General features: G+C 37.3%; 1 protein-coding gene across 8 annotated transcripts in view; it reads right to left on the bottom strand.

Annotated features, from left to right (window-relative positions):
• LOC109397126 (whirlin) overlaps positions 1-23583 on the bottom strand; it is a 343758-nt gene that overhangs the window by 27685 nt on the left and 292490 nt on the right. For 6 of the 8 annotated variants that reach the window (XM_062855530.1, XM_062855532.1, XM_062855533.1 and 3 more), the window contains exons 11-13: positions 16847-16974; positions 10150-10429; positions 9444-9512 (exon numbers count right to left, since the gene is read on the bottom strand). In XM_062855530.1, the coding sequence (XP_062711514.1) occupies positions 9444-9512; positions 10150-10429; positions 16847-16974 (477 nt within the window). The remainder of the gene's footprint in view (positions 1-9443; positions 9513-10149; positions 10430-16846; positions 16975-23583) is intronic. The other 2 variants (XM_062855537.1, XM_062855538.1) reach the window with 1 other exon arrangement.

Below are 23583 nucleotides of genomic sequence, written 5' to 3'. Positions count from 1 at the left end.
GCTCAATCCACCAAAGAAGACCATAGTTACAGCATCTCAAAGTTAGACATTTTGTATGAAAATCAGCGTTTGTCAGACCAATTATGCACTACAGTGTATATGTGAACTCTACCTGGGCAAACAAATTCATAAAATTCTGAGAACCTTCGTATCTATTTGTACGATAATAAACAAAATCATAACGCCTAGCTTTAAAGCAAAACTGAATGCATTTTGTTATATTTAGTTTTTTTTATTAAATAACAAAGCGATGTTTTCAAAATGGGTTTACATACACATTCAGAGGAAGGATTAAGGCATCTGTTTTTTTCTGGTGGAATATGTTTTTCGTTTTAAAAAAAACCTTTTTTTTGAAACTTTATTTAAAACGAAAAACATATTGCACCAGATAAAAAAAATCAGGAGATACCTTGAAATAATTCATTTGAAATAAATGTAGAACATTCTCCAGGACTACCTCCAAGGACACCGCCAATGATTAATTTGTGGATTCTTTCAGTTATAAAACAAATCTGAAATGTTTACCGAAAGAAGATTCTCACAGGAATTCTAAGCATGGTTTTAGTAAGAATTCCTTTTAGTGTCCTTTCAGAATGCATCTCTGCCTAGTACTATTTTTTTTGTTTTTTTTTTTATCTGGGAATTTTAACTTAGGCTAATTTTTCCCACCTGTCTAATACTACATGTGTCTATATAAAAAGTACTGCAGGAATTCCTCCAAAGATTCTTTCGAGAATTCTTACAAGAATTTTCCTTTGAATTGTTCAGGAGTTTCTCTAGAAATTACTAAAAGATTGATCTTAAAACTGATCAACGAGTTTCCTCAAATATTCTTCCCTTAAGGGATTCTATATAAAATTTATCAACGTAATGCTTGTTCATGCTGGTATTCCTCTAAATGTTTCTTCAAACATTTCTAAAGTAATTCCCCCAGAAATGTTTTCTCTTGGATTTCTCTGAAAGAATTTTTTCAAGAAATTATTCTGAGGACATTAGGAGTTTCTCCAGGAATTCCTCCAAACATTTCTTCAAAAGATGCTATTTTAGGAGCAATCGTTTTACCAAGATTCTATTAGAGATTCTTCTAGGGTTTTCCTTTGCAAATTTGTTTTTTTTTTTTCAGAAACGTTTATAAATCATTGATTGAATTTCTCCAGAGGTTCTTTGAGTTTTATTTCATTTATTCTTGAATTTTCTCAGGCATTTGTTAGGAAATTCATCTGTAAATTTCTCAACAGATTCTTTTGGAAGTTTATCCAAAGGTCTTTTGAGTAATTCATTTAGGTATTCTTCCAGGCATGGCATTGCTTCGAATTTGTACAGACCTTTCTGCAGGGATACTGTAGGATTTTTTTTTTCCAAAAATTCCCTCAACAATTCCTGCAGAAATTACTCCAGAATCTATTCTTAAGTATTTTTTTTTTAAATTTTTCCTTCAATATTGGCAAATAGTTCTCCTCGTATTATTTCTAAGATTCCTTCAAAAATTCATTTGTTTTATTTCTTCGGTGGTTGAACAAAATTCTTTCAGGTTTTTTCTTGTTTATGCTGGATTTTCCTCGAAAATTGCTTCAGTACTTAAGGGTTTTTTTTGTGTGCAAATCCCTTATACAATGTCTATAAGGTTTTTTCTGCTAATTCTTCCAGAGGTATCTTCAGGAGTTCTTCTGAAGATTTTCGGAATCAATTCGGTTCGCTGGAATGAGGTCAGTCTGTATAGCCCAGTATGGAAATGCAGCCGACGGACGGCTAGAAACCAAGTTAGAGGGTTGTCGGAGCATAAGTTGACAAAGCTTTCTATACTGCTGACTCTTAACGATAAAACGAGGTATTGTTAATTCCTAAAAAAAGGGCATAATAAAGGTGCTCGAAACGTTGAATGAAAGCATAAGAATCCGTTTTTGATTGCAACAAACCGGAAGACATTACCCCGAATGAACTTCCTGAAGAAATACCTGTAGAAACTTCTCGGGAAAACCTTGCTGCAATTCCTAGAAAATTCCAGAAGAAATCCTATAATAATATTCTTAGAGAATTATCTTCAAAGTATTTCTGGAGAAAATCTGTGGACGAATTTCTGAAACACATCCTATTGAAATACATGGAGAAACGCATAGATAAGAGTCTGCAAAGATCTTTAGATGTTTTTGCATCATAACATTTTGATCAAGTATCGACTTTTTGAACCCTCTAAGCGGTATACCCGCGTATTTCGAACACTTTTGTAAGCTTCAGAAGTGCCAGTTATCAACTCTTGAGGTAAAATTTTTTTTTCCACCCCTGTTGGGGAAATTAAGCCACTGCGTCCAATAGGCTGAACTTTTGTGGCATGCTTAGGTAATACTTAGGGCATTCCCGTAGAATTTCTTAGAACATTTCTGGTTGTTTTTGCCTTTCTCGTACACCAAGGTGTACCGAAAGGCTATATGTTCACTCCAAAAACGAAAATTTGATAGAGCCTCCGGAGGGGTCAAGTCTTATATACCAATCGACTCAGCTCGACGAATTGAGGTGATGTCTGTGTGTGTGTATGTGTGTGTGTGTATGTGTGTGTGTGTATGTGTGTGTACAAAAAACTCACATCACTTTTTGGCAGTAAACCTCAACCGATTTTATTGACCGACGGTTCATTCGACGCGTAATCTGGTCCCATTGTTTCCTATTGAAAATGGTTCAGATCGGTCCAGCCGTTCCGGAGTTATGGCCATTTAGGTGTTCCGGACCGGTACCCCAGGAAGGGGCCAGATATGAAAACGCTACAAACCCATCCATGAGACACATCATACTACGGCATTTTCGATAACTTGATGAATGGTAAGCAGAAAAATAGTCTCAGACCATATCTGAACCGGTAGTGTCCCGGAACCGGTTCCGGGTGTCCCGCCGGAAGTGACCAAACATAAAAGTGAACTAAACCCATGCATGCGACATATCAAACCGCAGCTTTTTCAATAACGTGGTGAACAGTAAGCAGGAAAACATCCCCAGACCATATCGGAACCGGTAGTGTTCCGGAACCGGTTGCAAATGTCCCGCGGGAAGTGGCCAAGTATTAAAGTTAACCAAACCTATGCATGCGACATATCAAATAGTGTCTTTTTTGATATCCTGATGAACAGTAAGCAGGATAATATTCTCAGACCATATCTGAACCGGTTGTGTCCCGGAACCGGTTCCGGGTGTCCCGTCGGAAGTGGCCAAATATAAAATTGAAATAAAACCATGCATGTGACATATCAAACCACAGCTTTTTCGATAACCTGATGAACAGTTAGCAGGAAAGCATTCTCAGACCATATCGGAACCGGTTCCAGATGTTCCGCCGGAGGTGGCATAGTATAAAAGTTAATTAAACCCTTGCAAGGGACATATCAAATCGTGGCTTTTTTTATATCCTGATGAACAGTAAGCAGGAAACTATTTTCAGAACATATCTGAATCGGTTGTGATCCAGAACCGGTTCCGGGTGTCCCGCCGGAAATGGCCAAATATAAAAGGGAACCAAACCCATGCAAGCGACACATCAAATCGCGGATTTTAAGGCATCTTGATTTAACAAAAAAAAGTTTCCGGCTATATTGGGGACAACCGGTAGTGTTCCGCAACCGATTACGGTTGCCCCATCGGAAGTGGTCAAATGTAAAGGAGAACCAAACCTATAAATTCGACACATTTAATGACCTTTAAAGTAAGCTGATGAACGGTTAAAAAAAAAATCATAGACCATACTTTGGAAAACCAATAGTGTGCCGAAACCGGTTCCAGGTGCCCCGACGAGGTGGTCAAATGTAGAGAAAAAAAACCAAACGCATACACGCAGCACACTAAATAACGGCTTCTTCGATAACGCGAAGAACGGTCAGCAAGAAAATAGTCTCAGGTCAGTAGTGTTCCGGAACCAGATTCGAGTGCCTCGCCGGAACTGGCGAAATGCACGAATGAACCAAACCCATACATGCATTACATCAATTTGCGACTTTTTAGGAGAACTGATTAATAATTTGCATGAAACTAGTCTAAGACCACATCAGGGACAATCTGTAAGTGGTATAATGTGAACCGAAAGTTGTAAATGTGAAATTGAATCAAATTCATGCGTGTCGTACCATAAAGCCACGCTGATTCGACAATGATTGCTGTCAAATTACCTGTGTAAACTTTCAATTCGATAAACTAACTCTACTTTAGTTTTGTTTAGATTGTATGATTTGTTTTTGAACACAAATCTTATAGATATTGTGGTGGTACGAATTGATAGCTTGTACATTTTACGATTGTTGGCTTCCGAGGTTCGCTGCGGCTGATCACCAAACGGATCAGGTGTCGGAATGCACCAAATTAGAACTTTCGGAACTTATCATTCGTATTTACAGTATATTACACTGAGACATTTGATCATTTTTTTAATGCAACAAATTTCGAATGAGCGGGGTACAAGTTAAAAAGTGTCTTATTAAAGAGTGATGATTACGCGGGGTTTGACAGTACATCAAATAGCAGCTTTTTTGATAACTTCTTCTTCTTTATAGCTCGACGTTCGCATTGAAACTTGGCCTGCCTCTCTTCTACTTAGTGTTCTTTAGAGCACTTCCACAGTTAATAATTGATGGGTTTTCTTTGCCCGCCATTGCATGAATTTGTATATTGTGAGGCAAGTTCAATGATACACTATGCTCAGGAAGTCGAGAAAATGTTCCCGACCGGAACGGGAATCAAAACCGCCGTTTCCGGATTGGCGATTCATAGCCTTAACCACTAGGCCAAGTGGAGACCCTTTTTTGATAACACGATGATCGATTCGTAAGAACATAGCCTCAGACCATATTTTAGACAACCGGTAGTGTCCCGAAACTAGTTCTGGGTGTCCCACTGGAAGTGGTCAAATGTAAATGTGATTTGTACCCATGCATAAGATAAATCAAATCGTGTTTTTTTAGGTTACCTGATGTACGTTAGCAATGATATTGCCTCAGACTATATTTGGGAGACCCGGTGGTGCTCCGGAACCTGTTCCGGAAAGCAACCAAATGTACCATGCGACACATCACATCACGGCTTTTTTTAATAACCTGAGGAACGGTTAACTAGAAAATAGGCTCATACCGCATTAGAGACTACTGGTAGGGTTTCACAACCAGCGTTTGATGCTTCGCCGGAACTACGAAAGTAAATAAAATCAATGCAAGCGATAAATATGTGTAAGAGAACAAAATCTTGACATATTAAACCCACATACAAACAGACGTCTCACTATACTCACTACGTTCTTGTTTTTAACGGTCAATAAAATATAACCTAGAATGTGCAAAATAAACTTTATCGAAGACTGCAAAATGATCTGCGAATGTGTAAAAAGTTATATCTTAACTTGTTAGTATCGTCTTGATATTGATCAGCTCCCAATGTTAGTGAAGGTACTCAAGCAGTCAACTGAGAAATCTGATATTATTCAGCTCTGCTTTTACGCTGAACACAACGTCGGAGTATGTGCCATCAATAAAGTTTTAAGTCAATTCAATGATGGCTTTGATAAAATGCTTGCTTTTCTTAAAAAATATCAGGATTCAGGAACACTTTGACTTACGTCGACGGAAAGATCGTGAGAACATATACGACGAGAAAGGCACTATCACCTCTAGGTGGATTAATTTGGGTTTTTTTTTTCAAGAGTGCATTGTGAAATAATTGGAGTTAAAGGAAATGCTGGAGAAATCTGGAGGAGCTCCTGCTGGAATCTCTGGAGGAATTCCTGTCTGAAGCTCTAAAAGTAATAATGAAAGAATCATAGGAGGATTTTAAGCAGATCCACTGGATCAATCTCTAAAGAAATTCCTGGATACACACCAAACGCTTTCAGCAATATTTTGCTGAGTTTTGCCGAGCTGAAGGGTCCAGCTAAATTTTTTGCTGAACTTTCAGCAAAGTTTGCTGAATTTCAGCAAAACGTTACTGATGATCAGCAGAGTTTACGGAACAAATCAGCAAATTTTGCTGAATTTCAGCAAATTCATTGCTGAAACTTTCAGCTCGGCAAAATTCAGCAAAATTTAGCTGAAACCCTCAATCGATTTTTTGGTGTGTACGTTTATGCGGGAATTTTTAATGGTTTCCCTGAAAACATTTCTGAAGGAATCTCTGAAAATTTTTCTGATGAAATCACAGGAAAAATTAATGAGAGAATATTTTAAAGAATGTTTAAAGGAATCCGATGATTTTTCTATAACCGAATCCCTAGAAGATTTTCTAAAGTAATTTTTGATAGTTTTTAAAATCGAATTCTGGGAGTAATTTGTGAATGAATCTATGGAATAATGTTGGAAGATATATACTTAAGATTTCCTTGGGCTTGACATTTTTGGACTGATTTATGAAGTTTTTAAACGACTCCCTTAATAGATTTCTGAGGGAACTTTGTAGGAAACTGTGGAATACCTTGTAGACATTTCTGACGAAACCTTTGATTAGGAATCGTTGAAAACATTTTAGAAGAATTCCATGGATTAGGATGATTTCCTGAAAAAAATTTCGTACAGATTCTCAATAAAAGAGCATAGGAAATTTCTGTAGGGATTTTTTTGGTGGAATTTCCAAAGGAATAGCTAAATAAATTTTCAAATTTATTACCAAATCAATTTGCGAAAGAATTGCCAAAGCATCTTTTGATGGGATTACCTGTGAAGTTTCCATTGCAAAATCACTTTGATTTCTCTTGAGAAATTAACGAAGAAATTTTCAAAACAACTACCAGTATAACTACCAGAAAATTTATTTTCACTAACAAAATTTCTTATCCGGCAGAAAGCTCAATACATTTTAAAAGCAAATGCTGGAAAATATCCTAACGAAATTGTCGAGATTCTCAACCAAATTGCTAAAACTCAAAAAAAAAAAAAAAATCCAGAGAAAAAAGTGAAATAATTTCACTTGGATTTTAAAAAAATCTTTGGAAGAAAGCCTAGATGCAATTTGCTGGAAAACTCATGCAATAGTTTAGTTCGTCATAGATTATTTTCTTGAGCTTGTGTTATAAAAGAAATTTACAATTTTATTTTTTTGGAATAAGATATTAGGCAAATTTCAGAAGAAGCTGCTTCTAAAACTGCTGAATAGGACAGATCGGTGAAGTACTAGATTTGTAGTAATGAGCTGAATTTTAGTATGGTGAGAAGGTCAATTCTCCGTTTCTGCAATGAAATGGTCCGAAAAGCGTGGGTATGATGTTTCCTTGCCTAATTTGATGCTGTTTGAGCAAAACTTTGGGCAACATTGTTGTTGTTTTGTCCATTTCTTGCAACATAAACAACATAGTTATCCGAAGTTTTGCTCAAACAGCATCAAATTAGGCAAGGAATCATAATACCCACGCTTTTTGCACCATTTCTTTGCAGAAACGGAGAATTGACCTTCTCACCATACTAAAATTCAGCTCATTACTACAAATCTAGTACTACACCGAACGTGCCCCATTATCAATAAAATCTGTTGAAAGCATATCTCGAATCAAAATACATATTCAAATTTACTCAAAGGTAAATTCTTAAAATGAATTCCCATAAGATTTGCCAGAAAACACGATGTATCTTGAATTAATGGTTGACCCGCATATCAAAGGAATCCCGCATATCAATATCAATAGAGGAATCCCGAGAACAACCCTTGGAAGGATTCCTGGAAGAATCTCTTAGAAGAATTAATCTTGGAAGGAATCTCTGGAGAAATATTTAAAAATAATCTCTGAAGGAAGCTCGGAAGGAATATTCCAATGTATATCCTCAAGAGCTCTGGGAGAATCCCACAGGAATTCCTGTAGGAATTTCTCTAGGGATGCATCCAGGAATTTCTTTATGAATTTTTTTAATAGTTAATCTCCCAGGATTACTCCGCCTATTTATCCAGCAATTTATCTAAGAATTTTTCTACGGAATTCTTCTTGGGATTCCTGCTAGGATTTTGGTTTATCATTTTGAAATCGTTCATTAATTTCTTTGTGAATTCGTTTGAGTATTCTTCGTTTTTTTCGGCATTGAACTAGCTCGTCTATTCATTTAGGGAAGTTTCAGACAAAGATTATATAAGGAATTCTCGGAGATTGCTTCGAAAATTCATTCAAGAAATTATTATGTAGTTCCTAAGTGAGTTCCTTCAGCATTTATGTTTTCAATTTTTAGGCAATCATTGTAAATCGCCAACTGTTGCACGCCTCATAAGAAAAGCATGGAGTGTGCAACAATAGGCGAGTTTTTAGCCGTGCGACAATTGGCAAATTACTCTAATTTGAAAAGCCCTTATGCATATCTTCGAAATCTTTCATAGGAACTTCTACAAAAAAATTGGTATTTTAGGCATTTCTTCGGCAATTTGTTTTGAAATTATTTTTACATTTTCTTTGCGGAAATCTGTTTGGCGATTTCATTAAGAATTCATTAAGAAATTGTCGAGGAAAATTTCTTTAGGCAGGAAATCGTGGATAATATTTTGGAAGAATTTCCAAATAAACCCGTAGAGGAATTCCTAAAGGAGCATCAGGAGGAACTACTGCATGAATTTCCGGCGGAGCCCTCTAAGAAATTCTTGAAGGAAATTCCGAAAATAATACCCAAAGAACGTAATCGAAAGAACTTCAGAATAAACTCGAAAAGGAATTTCTAGAGCGAGTTACGAATGGTCTTATGACATAATCCACTCCTACTAATTAACTGAGAGGTTCTTCTGCCATTGAGCAGTTTGTATGTATACATCAGGTGGCAGGCATGAAGATACTCTATTCTCAAGAAAGTCAAGCAATTTCCATTACGAAAACTACCTAGACCGACCGGGAATCGAACCATTCACCCTCAACATGACATTTGATCGTTTGCAGTGTTATAATTGTTAAACAAAAGTTAATTACATATTTGAAAGCAGTAGGGAAAAATTACAGTCTTTCGAAGACATTAAATATCCCAACTGATAGTTTTTTTTTCACAGTTACCGATATTTCAGTTTTTTTTCCAATAGGAAGCAATCAGTGAAGTACTAGATTGAAAGTAGTGAGCTGGATTTTTGTATGGTGAGATGATCAGTTCTCTATTTCTGCAATGAAATGGTGCAAACAGCGTGGGTTATATGATTTCTTGCCTAATTTGATGCTGTTTGAGCAAAAGTTTGGGTAACTGTGTTGTTGAAGTTGCAAGAAATAAATAATACAACAACTCAGTTACCCAAACTTTTGCTCAAACAGCATCAAATTAGGCAAGAAATTATATAACCCACGCTGTTTGCACCATTTCATTGCAGAAATAGAGAACTGATCATCTCACCATACAAAAATCCAGCTCACTACTTTCAATCTAGTACTTCACTGATTGCTTCCTATTGAGTGAGTCGTCGAGTAATACAGTGTAGCCAACACTGGCAAATGAGAACGGCACGGATATTGCTAGCTCTAAGTATACCATACTTACCGAGTCGTAGTCTGCCCTCGATAGCTGAGTCTCGCTGCCTCTCCTAGGTCGTGACGGATCATTATAATCCTGGAAGCATTCCGGAGGAAAAAAGACAAACACACGGAGAAAGAAGAAAAGAAAAATCACAATATTAGTAAAATATACGCACTTTCACGCTTTCTCAGGAGAATACTTTTTTCCGAAGAGCATTTTCTCTTATATAGGATAATCAAAAACAGTGTTCATGTGGTGGTAGGATGCCGAAAAACTCAATAAAACGGGCTTTTCAAAAGACAAACATTGGTTGAACTGTGTTTGTTGTTCGATAGTATGTAGGTTGGAAGTGGGGGGATCTGACAGTTGTGTGTGTTGTTTTGCCAAAGGGTTAACAATCAACGAATTCCTATCTATTTTTATTGGTATTTATTTGCTCTAAACACTTAAACAACTCTATGTCTAACAAATATGATACGACTGTTGACTAGTTTTGTGTGGAATGAGGTCCCTACCGCGGGTTTCTTGTTTTGGAGAGGTTTGTGAATGTGATAGTGTTGTACTTTGCTCTCTTTCTATGGATGATTTCTTTGTCTGATTTGGCAAAGCTCATCCAATACCAAATCAAATGTCCAGGAGTCTTTCGACAGAGACGGCAGCACTGTGCCTGCCACCCCTGGGGACCCGGAATCAAATACACTATGGGAATCATCAAATCGCTTCAAATCACCTTGTTCTTCAACTGTTTGACCACATCGCTAGACGACGAGGAGATTTTGTGTCGGTTCGGGTGATACAGAGGATTGAGCCCAAGGACGCCGGCTGGCGGCGAGGCGGCCCCCAGCCCAGGGCCGAATGCGACCCGATTCGGTGTCCCACCGGTGCCCAAGTCCGCCAGGTGGCTCTGCGATGTATTGAGATGACGGGACGCTTGCGACGACGATGATGGTGGATGATGGTGGAGAATCGGCCCGGCCGACATGGGGCGGTACGGCAGTGGTGCTGGTGGACTGCGTGGCGGTGAGTTAGTTTTTTTTGTAAATTGGGTTTGGAAACATTTAACGAATGTGTAATATAAATATCAAATCTAGACCAACATTTAAACAGGGCGTAAATATCAATGAGTAAATAAGTTGTTTTAACTATATTTAAAGCTCTAAATTCTCCGTGATTTTGAGATGCATTTGAGTATCAAGGCTCAAGGCGTTAGCCAACTGCTTAACTGCCATTTCTGCATTGCATGTGTTGCCATGTTTATGTTTTTCTATACTCAATATTCTATTAAAAAAAATCTTAAACAATAGTTTTTTTTTGACTCAACAATAGTTTTATTTTAGCAGAAGTTCCATATAAATTCATACAGTGTTATTTCTTATGAAGTTTGAAAAAGAAAGACTTGGACTTCATTTTGTGTTGTGTGTGATAATTTTCATAGAATTCTTCCCACGCCTTTTTCAGGGTATTTTCCTCGTAGTTGTTCCCAGGACATCTTACAGTGATTATCCTGAAAGTTTTCTTATAGATTTTCCAACAATATACCCAAGAATTTTTCCTAGAATCCCTACCAGAAGTTTCCCCGGGGTATCACGCCGACTACGCCGCCGCCGAATAGGACATACGGCGTGGCGCTGGCGTCGCCGCCGCCGCTGCTTCAAATTACTATAAACGCCGCCGCCGGTAAAAACTGCTTCGGCGCACACGTCCAATTCTAACAAGTCTATCCTCACAGGAATTGAAAAAAATAAAAACGGCAAAGACTTTCACAAGGATTCCTGTATTTCTTCCAGAATTCCTTATAAAAACAGTATCTACCAAGGATCCCATCATTACTGTATGGTGTAAAGCTGGGTGTATCCTTATTAACCCTTAAAGCCCTAGACGAACCCCTTTTTTTCAATCGGCTACTACTCAAAGACCATACAATCAAAAAGCTTGAAACCGATTTTAAATTAAATGCGGTTAGTTGGTCTTCCAATATCTGGGCATGGCTTCCCACTGGCCCTGACCCTCCCTCCTTTCTGGGTATTGAGAAATGCCTTGCCACGGGTATATTTCTCGACAATTTTATTGAATCTCACACATATTTTCGTTCTGAAATTTGTAATGTAAAATGTATTTGGCCATAAAATGAACGCTCTGTGCTATGGGCATGCCGCCGCTACGGAACCCATTCCAGACGTTCGGATTACCGGACATAATCTCCGGAGATACCTGCTACATACTGTATACTGGGGTTCGCATTCATAATCTTTTTTTACTACAAATATTGAATTTAGAGGTATGAAGTCTAAGAAGAGTTTGTTCTGTATACTTAACTCTTTATTTTGGAATTTTTACCTTGATGATTAATCCACCTAAAAGTGCGATAGGAATTCACTTCCCTCAAATATGAAGATAGAGTATTGGTGTCTTTTACAAAGTTGCAAACTATTACCTTATTTGCTCAACTTTAAGAGTTATGTGACATTGTTTGTGGACGACCCCTTATAATAGATTTTCTGATATAACTTTTTCTATTGATTTTTAGGATTTTTCGAGTGTTCTACAAAGTTGTTCTTTGTGATGGAATACACCTCCTTCTGCTTTTTTCTTTGTACTAGAATAACGATCCAAGTGGAATAGCGCCTGCATTCCAACGGTGAAATCCCAAAAAACCATCCTGGAGTATGCTTGGAGAAATTCCTGTAGGGAACCCATGATTTTTGCTGAGGTTTTTGCTGGAATACCTCGCGCAATTACACTCCGGCTTGTTTTTCTCATTTCTCATTAATTCTCTTCTATAAACATGAGAAACAGAGGAATGGAAGATAGAGCAAGTTTCACCTCTTCCATCTTTCTCCTTCTCGTGTTTGTTCCGAAGAACAAGTACAAAGAAGAGAAGCTGGCCACGCTAGTGGTTACAACTGCAATTCTTTCAAAAATCGATTCCTTCGGGGATTTATATGACGTTTATTTCAGAAATTTCCTTACAAATTTTCCAACTGGGAAGCAACTTGAAATTCCTTTAGGGCTTATTGCTGAGTTTTCTCCAGAAGTGATGCTGGAAACATTCAGAAATTTCTAGTACAATCCACCATGAAGTTTTGTTGAGATTTCTCATGCAATGTCTGCTGAGAAAACTCCAGGAATTCTAGAATGGCTTTCAAAAGGAATTTCTAGAGCAATCCCAGGTGAAAATGTTTGATATATACCATCAAGAATTCCTGGAGAAATTTTAGTTGGAGTTTCTGCTGGTAGGTACTCTTAGAAAAAAAAATATTAGGGAATCCTTGAAGAGATCTAAAAATGAATCGCAAGAAGAATTTCTATAGAATACCTTGGAGACATCTCTGGAGGAGTCCTTGAAGGTATCACAGAAGGAATATGTTCAAAACTCCTTGGGAAAGTTCCAAGAGGAATAGCTCCAGGAATAACTGATGAGCTTCTCTAGGCGATTCTTGCGGGGATTGCAGAAGAAATAGCTGTAAGGGTTCCTTCAGGAATTTCTCCAGGGATACATTCAGATTTTACTGTCAAAAAATCTCCAAGAATGTCTGCTGGGAGTCCTCCATTGGGACTCTCATTGAGACATTTGAAGCAATTTCCCCATGGACTAGAGATGCCAGATTATTTTATCAAAAATCTGTATCAATACAGATTTTTCTGTATCGCTGTATTTGAGGGTATAGCTGTCCTAGATTTCAATAGAAACTAACAAAAATGTACTACTTTTTGAGGGTTTTTAATTTTTACTGAAATTATTTTTTCTAAGACATGTGTGAAAATCAGAGTTCAAAATTTTCATTTTCAATGAGTGAAATTCAACGTGAATTTTAAAAACTTTCTACCCTGGGATCACTATAAAATTAATTTTGGTGAATGAATTTTTTCACCTATTCATTCATTTTTCTGTCACTGACCATTTTCACTGAGAAATAAAACAGGACCGTAACTCCCGATTATACTTCCAATCACCTCAAAACTTGCGTACAGTAGTTAATTAGAATATTAGTTATGTTCTTCATTTGTCCATTAAGTCGGATTGTGCGTCTGTTAACAGAAATTTGACATTTTACGACGTGCGAAAAAATATTCGTGACAGAGAATTGAATGAAAAAAAGAGAGGCATTCAACTGACAATGAATGTGGCCAAACACGAATGAAAAAATGAGAATGTCAATCTTCATTTCAACCTTCGAATTTTTTACTCCCTGGTGAAAATATAAAAATTTTCATAAATTCTTCAAAGTTTAAGCAGTATTTTATGAAGTTTTCATTAAATTTATTGAAAATAATTTCAAATTTTATGTTTTGTGGAGAAATCTGTATCACATTCTAAAAATCTGTATTTTTCTGTACTCTGTATCTTGTCTGTATAATACAGAAAAATCTGTATATCTGGCGTCTCTGCCATGGACTTTCCCATAAACTTCTCCTGTGCTTCTTTCAGAGGTTTTAACTAAGAGTTCTTCCAGGAATTCCTTTAAGGTTTTTTTTTATAAATTTTTGTAAGGACTCACACAAAAGTTGAGGAGGTTAGAAGCAAAGGTCTGTAAGTGACAAAAATCTACTTTCGAGTAAATGAAGTTTAAAGTTTTTCACCAATTTTTCATCCAATGCCAAATGTATAAAATCGACCCAATTTTCTCCGATTTATTGTATTATACCAATCATAAAAAAAATCTACCATTTACTCGCAGCCCCCGTAGCCAAAAATACGCGCAAGGTAGTCGCCTAAAAGTTCCTAAAAGTTTTTAATTATAAGAATTTTTTTTTATATGCTCAGCTCAAAACCGACAAAATGGTCACTTACACCTCTTCACACCTGGACTCCTCAATTCTTCTTGCATTACCTGGTAGGAATTGCTGAGAATCCTTTAGCAATTCCTGCAGGACTTAAGAGAAATACTTAAATTTATTGGAGATATTCCATGGAAATCTCAGCAAGAATTCCCTAAGAAATGCCAGAAGGTATTTTTGGAATCCCTGCTGTGTACTGGATGTATTGTGAGGGGAATTCGTAGAGGAATCCTTGGAGAAGAATTCCAGGAAGACATCCCCGAGGGATAATTAGAGGGATCTTCAGAGGAACCCCAGCAGTCATCACTACAAAAATTGCTGGAGAAATCTTTTGAGAAATCTTCTTGGAATTCCTCCAGGAATACCTGATAAGATTCTGCTTGAAATTTCTACCAAGATTCTTCACTTGGGGTTAAAGTACTTTTGCATCACTTTGGCAGCAGCTCGCTGAAGTAGTGCACGGATTGGGTCAAAAATGATTCTAATGCCAAAGGAGGGTTAAGAAACAGTCTACATGAGTGTATTCAGTTTTGTACCTTTTAATTCCACCCCAATTGCTTATCCTTTGACAGACACGCGTATTTGGACTACCACTTGTAATCTTCCTCAGTGTCAGTTATCCACTGCATAACTGACACTGAGGAAGATTACAAGTGGTAGTCGAAATACGCGTATCTGACAAATGATAAGAAATTAGGGCGGAATTAAAAGGTACAAAACTGATTACACTCATTCGAAGAGGGTATTCTGCTTAGAGGGTTGGAAAAGTCGGTACAAGAACATTCTAGAGTTTATCCAAATCCTCTCGGAATATTGTAAATTCTTGCTGTGATTCCTTCAGGAATTTCTACCAGGATTTCTCCAAGCATTTTGCTGGGATTTCACAAGCATTTCCAGATGGTATTTTTGCAGTAATTGCTCTTAAGAATCCTCCAGGAGTTGCTGAATAATTTCCGTCATTAATTGCTTGAGGAATCCCAACAAGACTTCCAAGAGGTTTTCCACCACGAATTGTTTTCAAAGCTACTTTTATTGTCTCAAAAATATGGGCAAATTTTATCTTTTCTGAATTGTCTTGATATTGTTGTTTGCCAAAATTCGCGAAACTGTATTTTGAAGCTGTTACTATTTAGTTAAACTAATCGAGAACTATGCTGTGACACAGAAAAACACTGAATATTTTCACATATTAGCAAATAAAATCAAAATTTCGCGTTTCGTGTCTGAAAGTAGGCAATGGCGAAAAAACGATGCGGTATTAACCGAAATTTTGGTGCTTTTTTATAAGCAGAAACTTGCAGAATTTGAAGATGTGCCAATTTTTCACTTTTATCTTGAGATAATTGAAGATTCCGAAAAATTCCGCGGAATGTGAACGCACTTACTTTATACAAAATAGGCTACAAAAAAACACATTAAAATACAGACAAATACAAAAAAAATCATCTGATATCCCTGGTGTCCGGTATTTAAAATCAGTTTGAAGTTTGTATGGAAGCGATTTGTTGGCTCACTGGGAAGAGTTGTCAAGCGGTTGTCCAGTTTCCAACAAGTTATATAAAATATCTTTTTGAAACAAACTAGGTATCGAAATAACACTATTTGATCTGACGAAAATCATAAGGGCTCAGAAAAAGGTGCTCTTTCGTATGAAATTCAGAAATAATTTTTTTTAATGGTGGCTGTCTTGTACAGTTCTAGGAAATTTTTCCTCAGTTAGGTTTTAGATTTCATCATGGTGGTGATGAACAAGGATGCGTTTTTTTTAATTATTTGTTCACACAAAAAAAAACTCAGCTTGCTCAATCTGAATTTCATACAAAACGCCATCAGTACGAATGCTCGAAAATCTTCATATGCAGCATCACTGCCGGACACCAAAATTCACAAAAAGTTGGATTGGGAGTCTGTTTGGCGTGCAGATCCAAAATATATAACATCAGTAAAGAAGTCATTTGAAACCTTTTTTAGTCCATGCAAGACGCTCAATGCATTTCACTTGCAAAATACTAGTTTACCAGATAAACGAAAGACAAGGTGTCCAAGCAACAAGGATGTCAGATAAGAGTTACGAGAGCGCAAGTTTTAGTTGCATTGAAATAGAATTGAGTAGAATTACGATGAATCAACTTCCATACAACCAATACTTGCGCTGCCGTTACTCTTATATGACATGTGTGTTGCTTGGAGTGCCTACTGTCTATGCCGTGCTGCAGGCCCTTAACAAATCAGTGTTAATTCCCTTGAAGGCTCAAGCATTCGTCATCATTTTTCGGTAATAGAAAAGCAGTTTTTTTGTTGTAAATCAAAACAACGACCACGAAAATGTATTCACTGTATTACATTCCTCATGCAGAATGCAGTGAATCCATTTTCGTTGCAAAAATGTTTGATTTGAAGGAAAAAACTGCTTTCAAATGTTTGATGATGACGATGATTTCAATGACGAATGGTTCAACGTGAAAAAGGCGCAATAAATGTGTCCGAAACGTTGAATGAGACTGGAAGCCATAAACTCGACATAGCATACATGCAGCAATCTTAACATTCTTTTTGATCGCTGGTGATTACGGTTTTTTAAGCTACGCCCTATTCAAATGTTGGTCCAGAAAAACTATGTATAACAAATGAAAAAACAATCCTTCTACCGATTGCGAATGTCCGGGATGGTCCCGGCCGTAGCCGCTGCCACCGTCGCTGCCGCCACTGCACAACCGGGGTCGTCCGCTAGACCTCGGCCGGTCGCTTCGATCACTTCCAGATCCGTGTCTGAAACCTGCAATGGGGCGAGAATGGGAGATGGGAAGATGGAGAGACATTGTCTGAGACTGCACTACTACTGCACATGGGGTTGAATGGTTTGAACCGCTGCGTCGTCGCACGCGAGAACAAGAGGGGAGGGACCTCTGCTCGGCTATTCTCTGATGTGTCCGTCTATTGTTGTGTTGTGATGGTGGTGGTGATGCGAGAGTGGTGGTAGTGGCAAAAGAGGTGGGTGAGAGATCTCCTAGAGGCGCCAGGGGATGCGAAACTACAGAGTCAAACTACCAGCTATTCAGGAAACAATAGACTAAGAGCATTCCCATTCCGTATCTAAGACCGTGGTGGTGGTGGTGGTGGGATGCGTCCTTCGCCAAAACTAGTTCGTACAGAGGCAGGCAGACAGCGTGTGAGTAGAGCAAACACTACGGAAAAAGAGATGACGAAATTTTCTTTCTATCCTGCGAACTAGTGGTATATGTACAAAACAATGAGAAATCCGAGATCCAGGCAGAAATCGCGAGCGAGCAAGGGAATTTACAGCTGCAGCGTTATCTAACAATCTACCGATGAAGGAATAAAACATTCTGGTTGCTGAAATACAACTTGGATAAATGCAGTGAAGATAAAAGTGATAATAGAAGAACGTTGTGAACAAGCAGAAGAGTACCGAATATAGCAGAAAGTGAGAGCGGTATTTCAAAAGGTTATCTACACCAAGCTGCAAGAATATTCGCATTTTTTATTAACGTGAGAGCAGAACAATTTCAAAATTGTAGAAGGCTTAAGTTAAAATACGTGTAGTTGGTGTTTATGTGTATGCTTCAATTGGCAGGTGTGGGGTGTATGTATCTACTGTGGTGAAGCTGTGCGCGTGTTGTTTTATTCTAGAATATAAACTACAAGAATGGAATCTACCTAGTGCTTTATGCTATTTTGCTGAATATTATTAAAAAAAATATAGATAAAACATATTTGATGCTTTAGAAATACCAACTGAATTCGCATTTTAGATTAGCTTCAAATTCACTAAATCATTTTTTTGGTAACCTCAAGTATTTTGGATGGCGATCACCTGATCTAAATACACTTAAGCGACAAATTATACTTATAGCTAGTTCGCTGTCGAATTTATAAAAAAAATATGTTACCAAGCCTTACAAGAAAAAGGCTCAAGAAAACATTATTTCCGACTAGAAAAATATATCAAGTTTATAACACATTGTGTTATGATGATATATTTTCCATAACTTCTATAACTATATGATGTTATATTTTTGTTAGAATCTTCTAGTTGGGTTATTACTACTATCTTTTTGGTGGATATTCACAACAACGAGCTGGATCATCTTCAAGGATTTAAAAAGAAGTGTACGTCGTTTGCTACAGAACAAAGATTAAAGGAATAATCCACTCCATTTTGTTCTTTTGGTTCCTTCTATCGATCAACCGCTATAAAAAGCGTTGCATCCAATCAAAAGCGAGAACTCACAAGGCTTCCCGCATACTTTTTTACTTCTCACGTAATATACTCGAGCCACATAAAAAACCCTACCATCATCCAATGGCAACCGTGCAGGGAACCCTCCAAAAACCGAACGAAACAACGGACGACGAGACGACGGTACATAAGGCCCACAACTGTAAACATAAAAAACGCCTTATGATGCCTTCACATCATGCCATCGCATCGCAGCGCTTCAACAGAGGGGGGAGAAGTTTTGTTTTTGCGCCACATCCCCGTGCATCTGTCCATGTGCTGCCTATCGTTCGGGTTCTTGAATAACCTCGACTTTAACGTTTTCGACGGATGGTTTGAGGGAACACAGAGGAACTCAGCTGGCCTTTTCCCCCTTGTATTATTTTTTCGATTCGAATATTTTTCTAGGAAGGGGCACTCACGCACACCGATTTGGGAATAAGTTGTTTGGAAAATAGGGAGAAGTTTTTTTGCGAGTTCATGACTGTTTTGCTTTATTGATGTTTTATATAACGATGGTATGAGGGAAATGGATTTTCCTCATCGTACTGCATGGCAAACTAATAAGTGAGAAACAAGACGTGGCACACGCTATGTTCAAAGTGAAGTATTATGAAAATCGAATGTACCTCAAATGTTATTTCCTAGGATCGTATTCGTAGCTTTGGACCTCTAGTTTCAGAATATGTGCGGTTTAAAATATTTCATCTTGGATTATTTTAAACCACACATTTTCTGAATCAAGAGGTCCAAAAATATGCTTCTAGCGAATAAATTTTGAGGTACATTCACTTTTCATAATACTTCAGGCCGAACATTTCAATAGGTCCTATCTGCATTTGAGAGGCTCTCTTTATACACTTCCTCTTTCAATTATTGAAATGTAATGGTACACTTTTCAACTACTTTTGCAGTACAAATCAAAAGACGATTGATTTGACCATCGTTCTATGCAAGGAGATAATCATAATTCAAATGAACAGCTGAGATATTAACGAAAGAGAGGGAAACCAAAGAGAGCCTCTTTTCTGCAGATAGGACCTTTAGACATGTTTGGCCTGACTTCCCTTTGGATATAGCGTGTGGCATTGGATATATCTTTCATAACTTCACAAAATCCAATAAAAGACATATTTTGTAAATTTTAATACTTTCGAATATTGCTGGTTCCATAACGTTCTATATCTGTACACTAACCTGGGACACAGCTGGGCTCATATTGTCACAGCTGTAAAGGTGATTCATCTTGAATTTCGTTTATTTTTTCAACAATTCCTTTAGAAATACCTGAGGTATTTCATAATTGGGATTCTTTCAAGGATGTTTCTGATAAAACTCCTTCAAGGATTGCTACAGAAATTTTTGCAAATGTTCCTTCATTTTTTTTCTTCAATCATTTCTGAACAAATTCTTCCAGAAGTTTTTCTTTTGTGTTTTTCCAAGGAATTGATGAATAAATTTTTCCAGAGATTCTTCCTCATATTTTTTAGGAGTCTCTCCAAAGATTTCTTAAAAAAAAATGCAATTTAAAGAGAAGTTGTTTCACACAGATTTGGAGAATCTTTCAGAGATTTTTTCAGAACTTCCTCAAGATCATTACTTTTGAAATTCAGAATTTTTTTGTGGAACTTTATCAGAAGCAATGGTTGAAATTTCTGCAGACGTTGCGTCAGATGTTACTCCACACATTCCAGAATTCTCTCAAGCATTTATTTAGATATTCGTCTAGAAAATTTTCAAGATTTCATTGGAGGTTCCTCCAGAGGTTTAATCAGGAGATCTTCCAAGAATTGCTTTCAGACCTTTCTTCCGGAATTCTTTCAGAATTTTTCCAGTGATGCTTCAGGATTCTTTCAACAAGCCCAGCATAAAAATGCTCCAGAATTTATTTCTACACCTTGGCATTTTTCAAACTATTTGCAAAGAACTTCTTTTATGAATACTTGCAAATGATTATCCAACCCGAGCAGAGGAGAATAGCAAATTAATAACTACCAAATCACATAACCTGTTTTTATATCTTGTTTTGTTATTATAAAATTATCAAGACATAGCTTTTCCATAACAAATATTGTTGGACAATCACATTTTGTTATAACCACGCTATTGATATACATTCACTGAATTACATTTCAATATCATGTTTTGTTGAAGTTCAAGGTTTGTTATTGTTGTACTGTTGATCATTATGAACAGTTATCGTTGTTGTATTATGAACAGTAGCACAGCAGTAATAAGTTTTGAAATCAAACTAACAATTCGGCAGTTATGACTTGTCCCTTTGTTTTGTTCCATTTTTGTATTTCGTTTAAAAGGAAATTCCTGAAAGAATCCCCTGAAGAATTCCTTGAATCATATTCGGATACACTCTTGGAAATTCTGGAGGATCTTCCCTGGAGAAGTCTTCAAAGGAACTCCTGGCGCAATCTTAGAAATTCCAAAAGTAATTATTAGATTTCTTGGCAGAATCTTTTGAAAAACGTGTGAAGAATTCATCGGAAAAACTTCTGGTGAAATTCTCAAAGAAAATAAAGATGAACTTCGGGACAAATGATCACAGGAAATTTTGAAGAAATACTTGAAGGGATTCTATGCAGCTTTCTGGAGGAACTTCTAGAGGAGTCTTAGAAAATCTGTGAAAGATTCCGTCGAAGATCTCTCGGAGAAATTTCTGGAAGATTTTTCGGAGTTATTTATGGAAAAGTTTATGACGAAATCTGGCGACGAAATTCTGGAAGAGTTATAGGACATATTGATAATGATGATGATGATTGTGTACCCACCATCAGCGCAAGGATTACCTATGGCTGCAGAGTCATACCGGAACGGAATGATCTACCTGATGGTTTGTTGTAGCAGGGTAAGCTAAATTCACTGGAGACCTTCGGAAAACAACATAATTGTTATCTCGTGACAAAGTCTGGCCACCCCACGAACATTTGCCCGGAAACCAGTTCATTTAACTTCCTTAGGCTACCCCTCCGAAATCCCCATATATGTCATGTTCAAATATAAAAAGTAATAATATGGAACGAACTCACCGGGTAATCCTGACCAGCTTGTTTTCTATGTTTGGCTTTGGTCTCAGCATGCAAACGGTCCAAGCCATATTAAATGTGCACTCGTTCACACCACTCGCTGATTCTCCGATCGTCCATCGAAGAATCCGAAAAAAATACATAAGAGAGAATACCCGACGCACTGAAAAACAATCTCTTGGATATTGTCCGTTGCGAAGATTTATAGATTCCGACGCAAATGAATGATTAGGCTGATTTTTAGCGTGGGTGCATTATAAATGTTTGTTTAAAATACAAAACTATCACCAAGTGTGTACTTGAAAACGAAGCGTAAAATATTCACCAGGACGCGGTCTGTTTTTATATCTGTGGGCCCACGCAAGAAAAATCCACGCAACTAATTTTCGCGCAGGAGTCTAAACAGATGGAATGTCCGCAATACTAGCATTTCCGAACTCGGAATAACGACGAACACGAGCACCACAACGCGGGCAATGTGGTCTCTTGCCACCGAGCCATCGTCGATCGTTTACACAAAGTGCGAACAAAAAACACAAAGAAAAATACGAAAACGCGGGAACGACGCACGCATACCAGGAACCGAAGTATTATCGAACTTGCATGAACCTTAAATCTTTTTCCATAGGGTTTTAGCTTATGGTCTAACCTTTCAGAAAAGCCTTGGTTCAAAATATTCTATCGGTGAAAATTGAAATAAATCAAGTTTGAAGATTTTCTACCAAATAAGGTATATTCAGAGCATAATTTTGATGATCATCCAGAACTGCAAACAACAACATCGTGCGTGACCTGTCGCATACCCGTTGACCTCTTCTTAGTTTCCTGAACATTATATTCACTTGTCATTTTACCGGTATTTGTGTTATATGATCAGCCCAAGGGAGTCTGCCGTAGTTATTTAGCTCGTTTTTATTTGCTGGGCTTGGTTGTCATGCGGTTGGTGGTGTTAATCTCTCAGGACGCGCGCCGTTGTGAAAAGTACATCACTATCTGAAAACCTCGCTCTTCGTATACAGCGTGAGCGCGGTTTGGTTTTGGGATCGAACAGGCACGCGTCTTGAAAGGTTAAACGTTTAGGTGTATATGCAAGTCATAGAGTATGACTCGGAAGATTTTTTTTTCGTAAAACTCAAAACAAGGTTCTGTGCGTTGTCTGTTATTTGGTGGTAGTAATGTCCAGTCTGTTCAGTCTCTGGCTGAAGATGATACTGTGAATTGCCATATTTGATAAATATTTTAAATAACATGAACATTCGCCGGCGCGATTTTTACGTCAGCCATCTCCTTTATCCCTACCACTATATCGCAACTTTTTATTACGTAGGTATTCAAATGTTTGTCAGACAATAATGTGATTTTTTGTCTATAAGGTTATTAAGTTTTAGCATTTACCAGGAGATTCTTTTCAATTATATGGATCTATTTTTTATGTTAAACAGGTAATAATTGATTCATGAATGATGTTCGAATATTTAGTTTTGTTGTTTCAAAACATTCATAATGTTTACAGAATTCAATTTGATGGGATGTTATCAGATGAGCCCTATTTGGAAATTTGCGGAACAAAAGAGCGTGTGTTTTGTATGTCCAGTATAACAGGGTTGGGCTTAAATATCTCAAGAAATCCCAAGACATTTGCTCATGCGCGTGACACCTCAACTCTAATGACGAGCTTGTTTGTTTTGCTTTACAGCCAGCGCACTCGGCTTTGTATTCCGACCCCGACGTCTTGATTCAACTAAAAAAATTCTGTTTGTTACAAATATTCCACTAACACACTCAAATATTTCATCAAATTTTGAAAAACTGGTACATAGAATAAACATTTCTCACGAATATTGAGTTTCACAATAAAAGTCTCATGAAACCTATTGCAAGAAACCCATACACTACAAATTTAAATATTTTTACAGTTCTCACAAATTATTAACAAAGGAAATCTGAAAAGAAATCATTACCACGCAAGCATTTAGATTGGCGAAGGGACTAAATTACAGGCTGAGTACATTAATGCAATTCAAAGCATAAAAATAAACATGACAAAGGTCTAATGTTGTTATTATCCAAATTATCTTAATTTATATAATAGCAAAATTATCAATCT

This window comes from Aedes albopictus, chromosome 3, assembly GCF_035046485.1.
Source record: "Aedes albopictus strain Foshan chromosome 3, AalbF5, whole genome shotgun sequence".
Classification (NCBI taxonomy): domain Eukaryota; kingdom Metazoa; phylum Arthropoda; class Insecta; order Diptera; family Culicidae; genus Aedes; species Aedes albopictus.
Note: the sequence above shows the minus strand (reverse complement) of the source record. Positions and strands in the feature narration are given on the sequence as shown.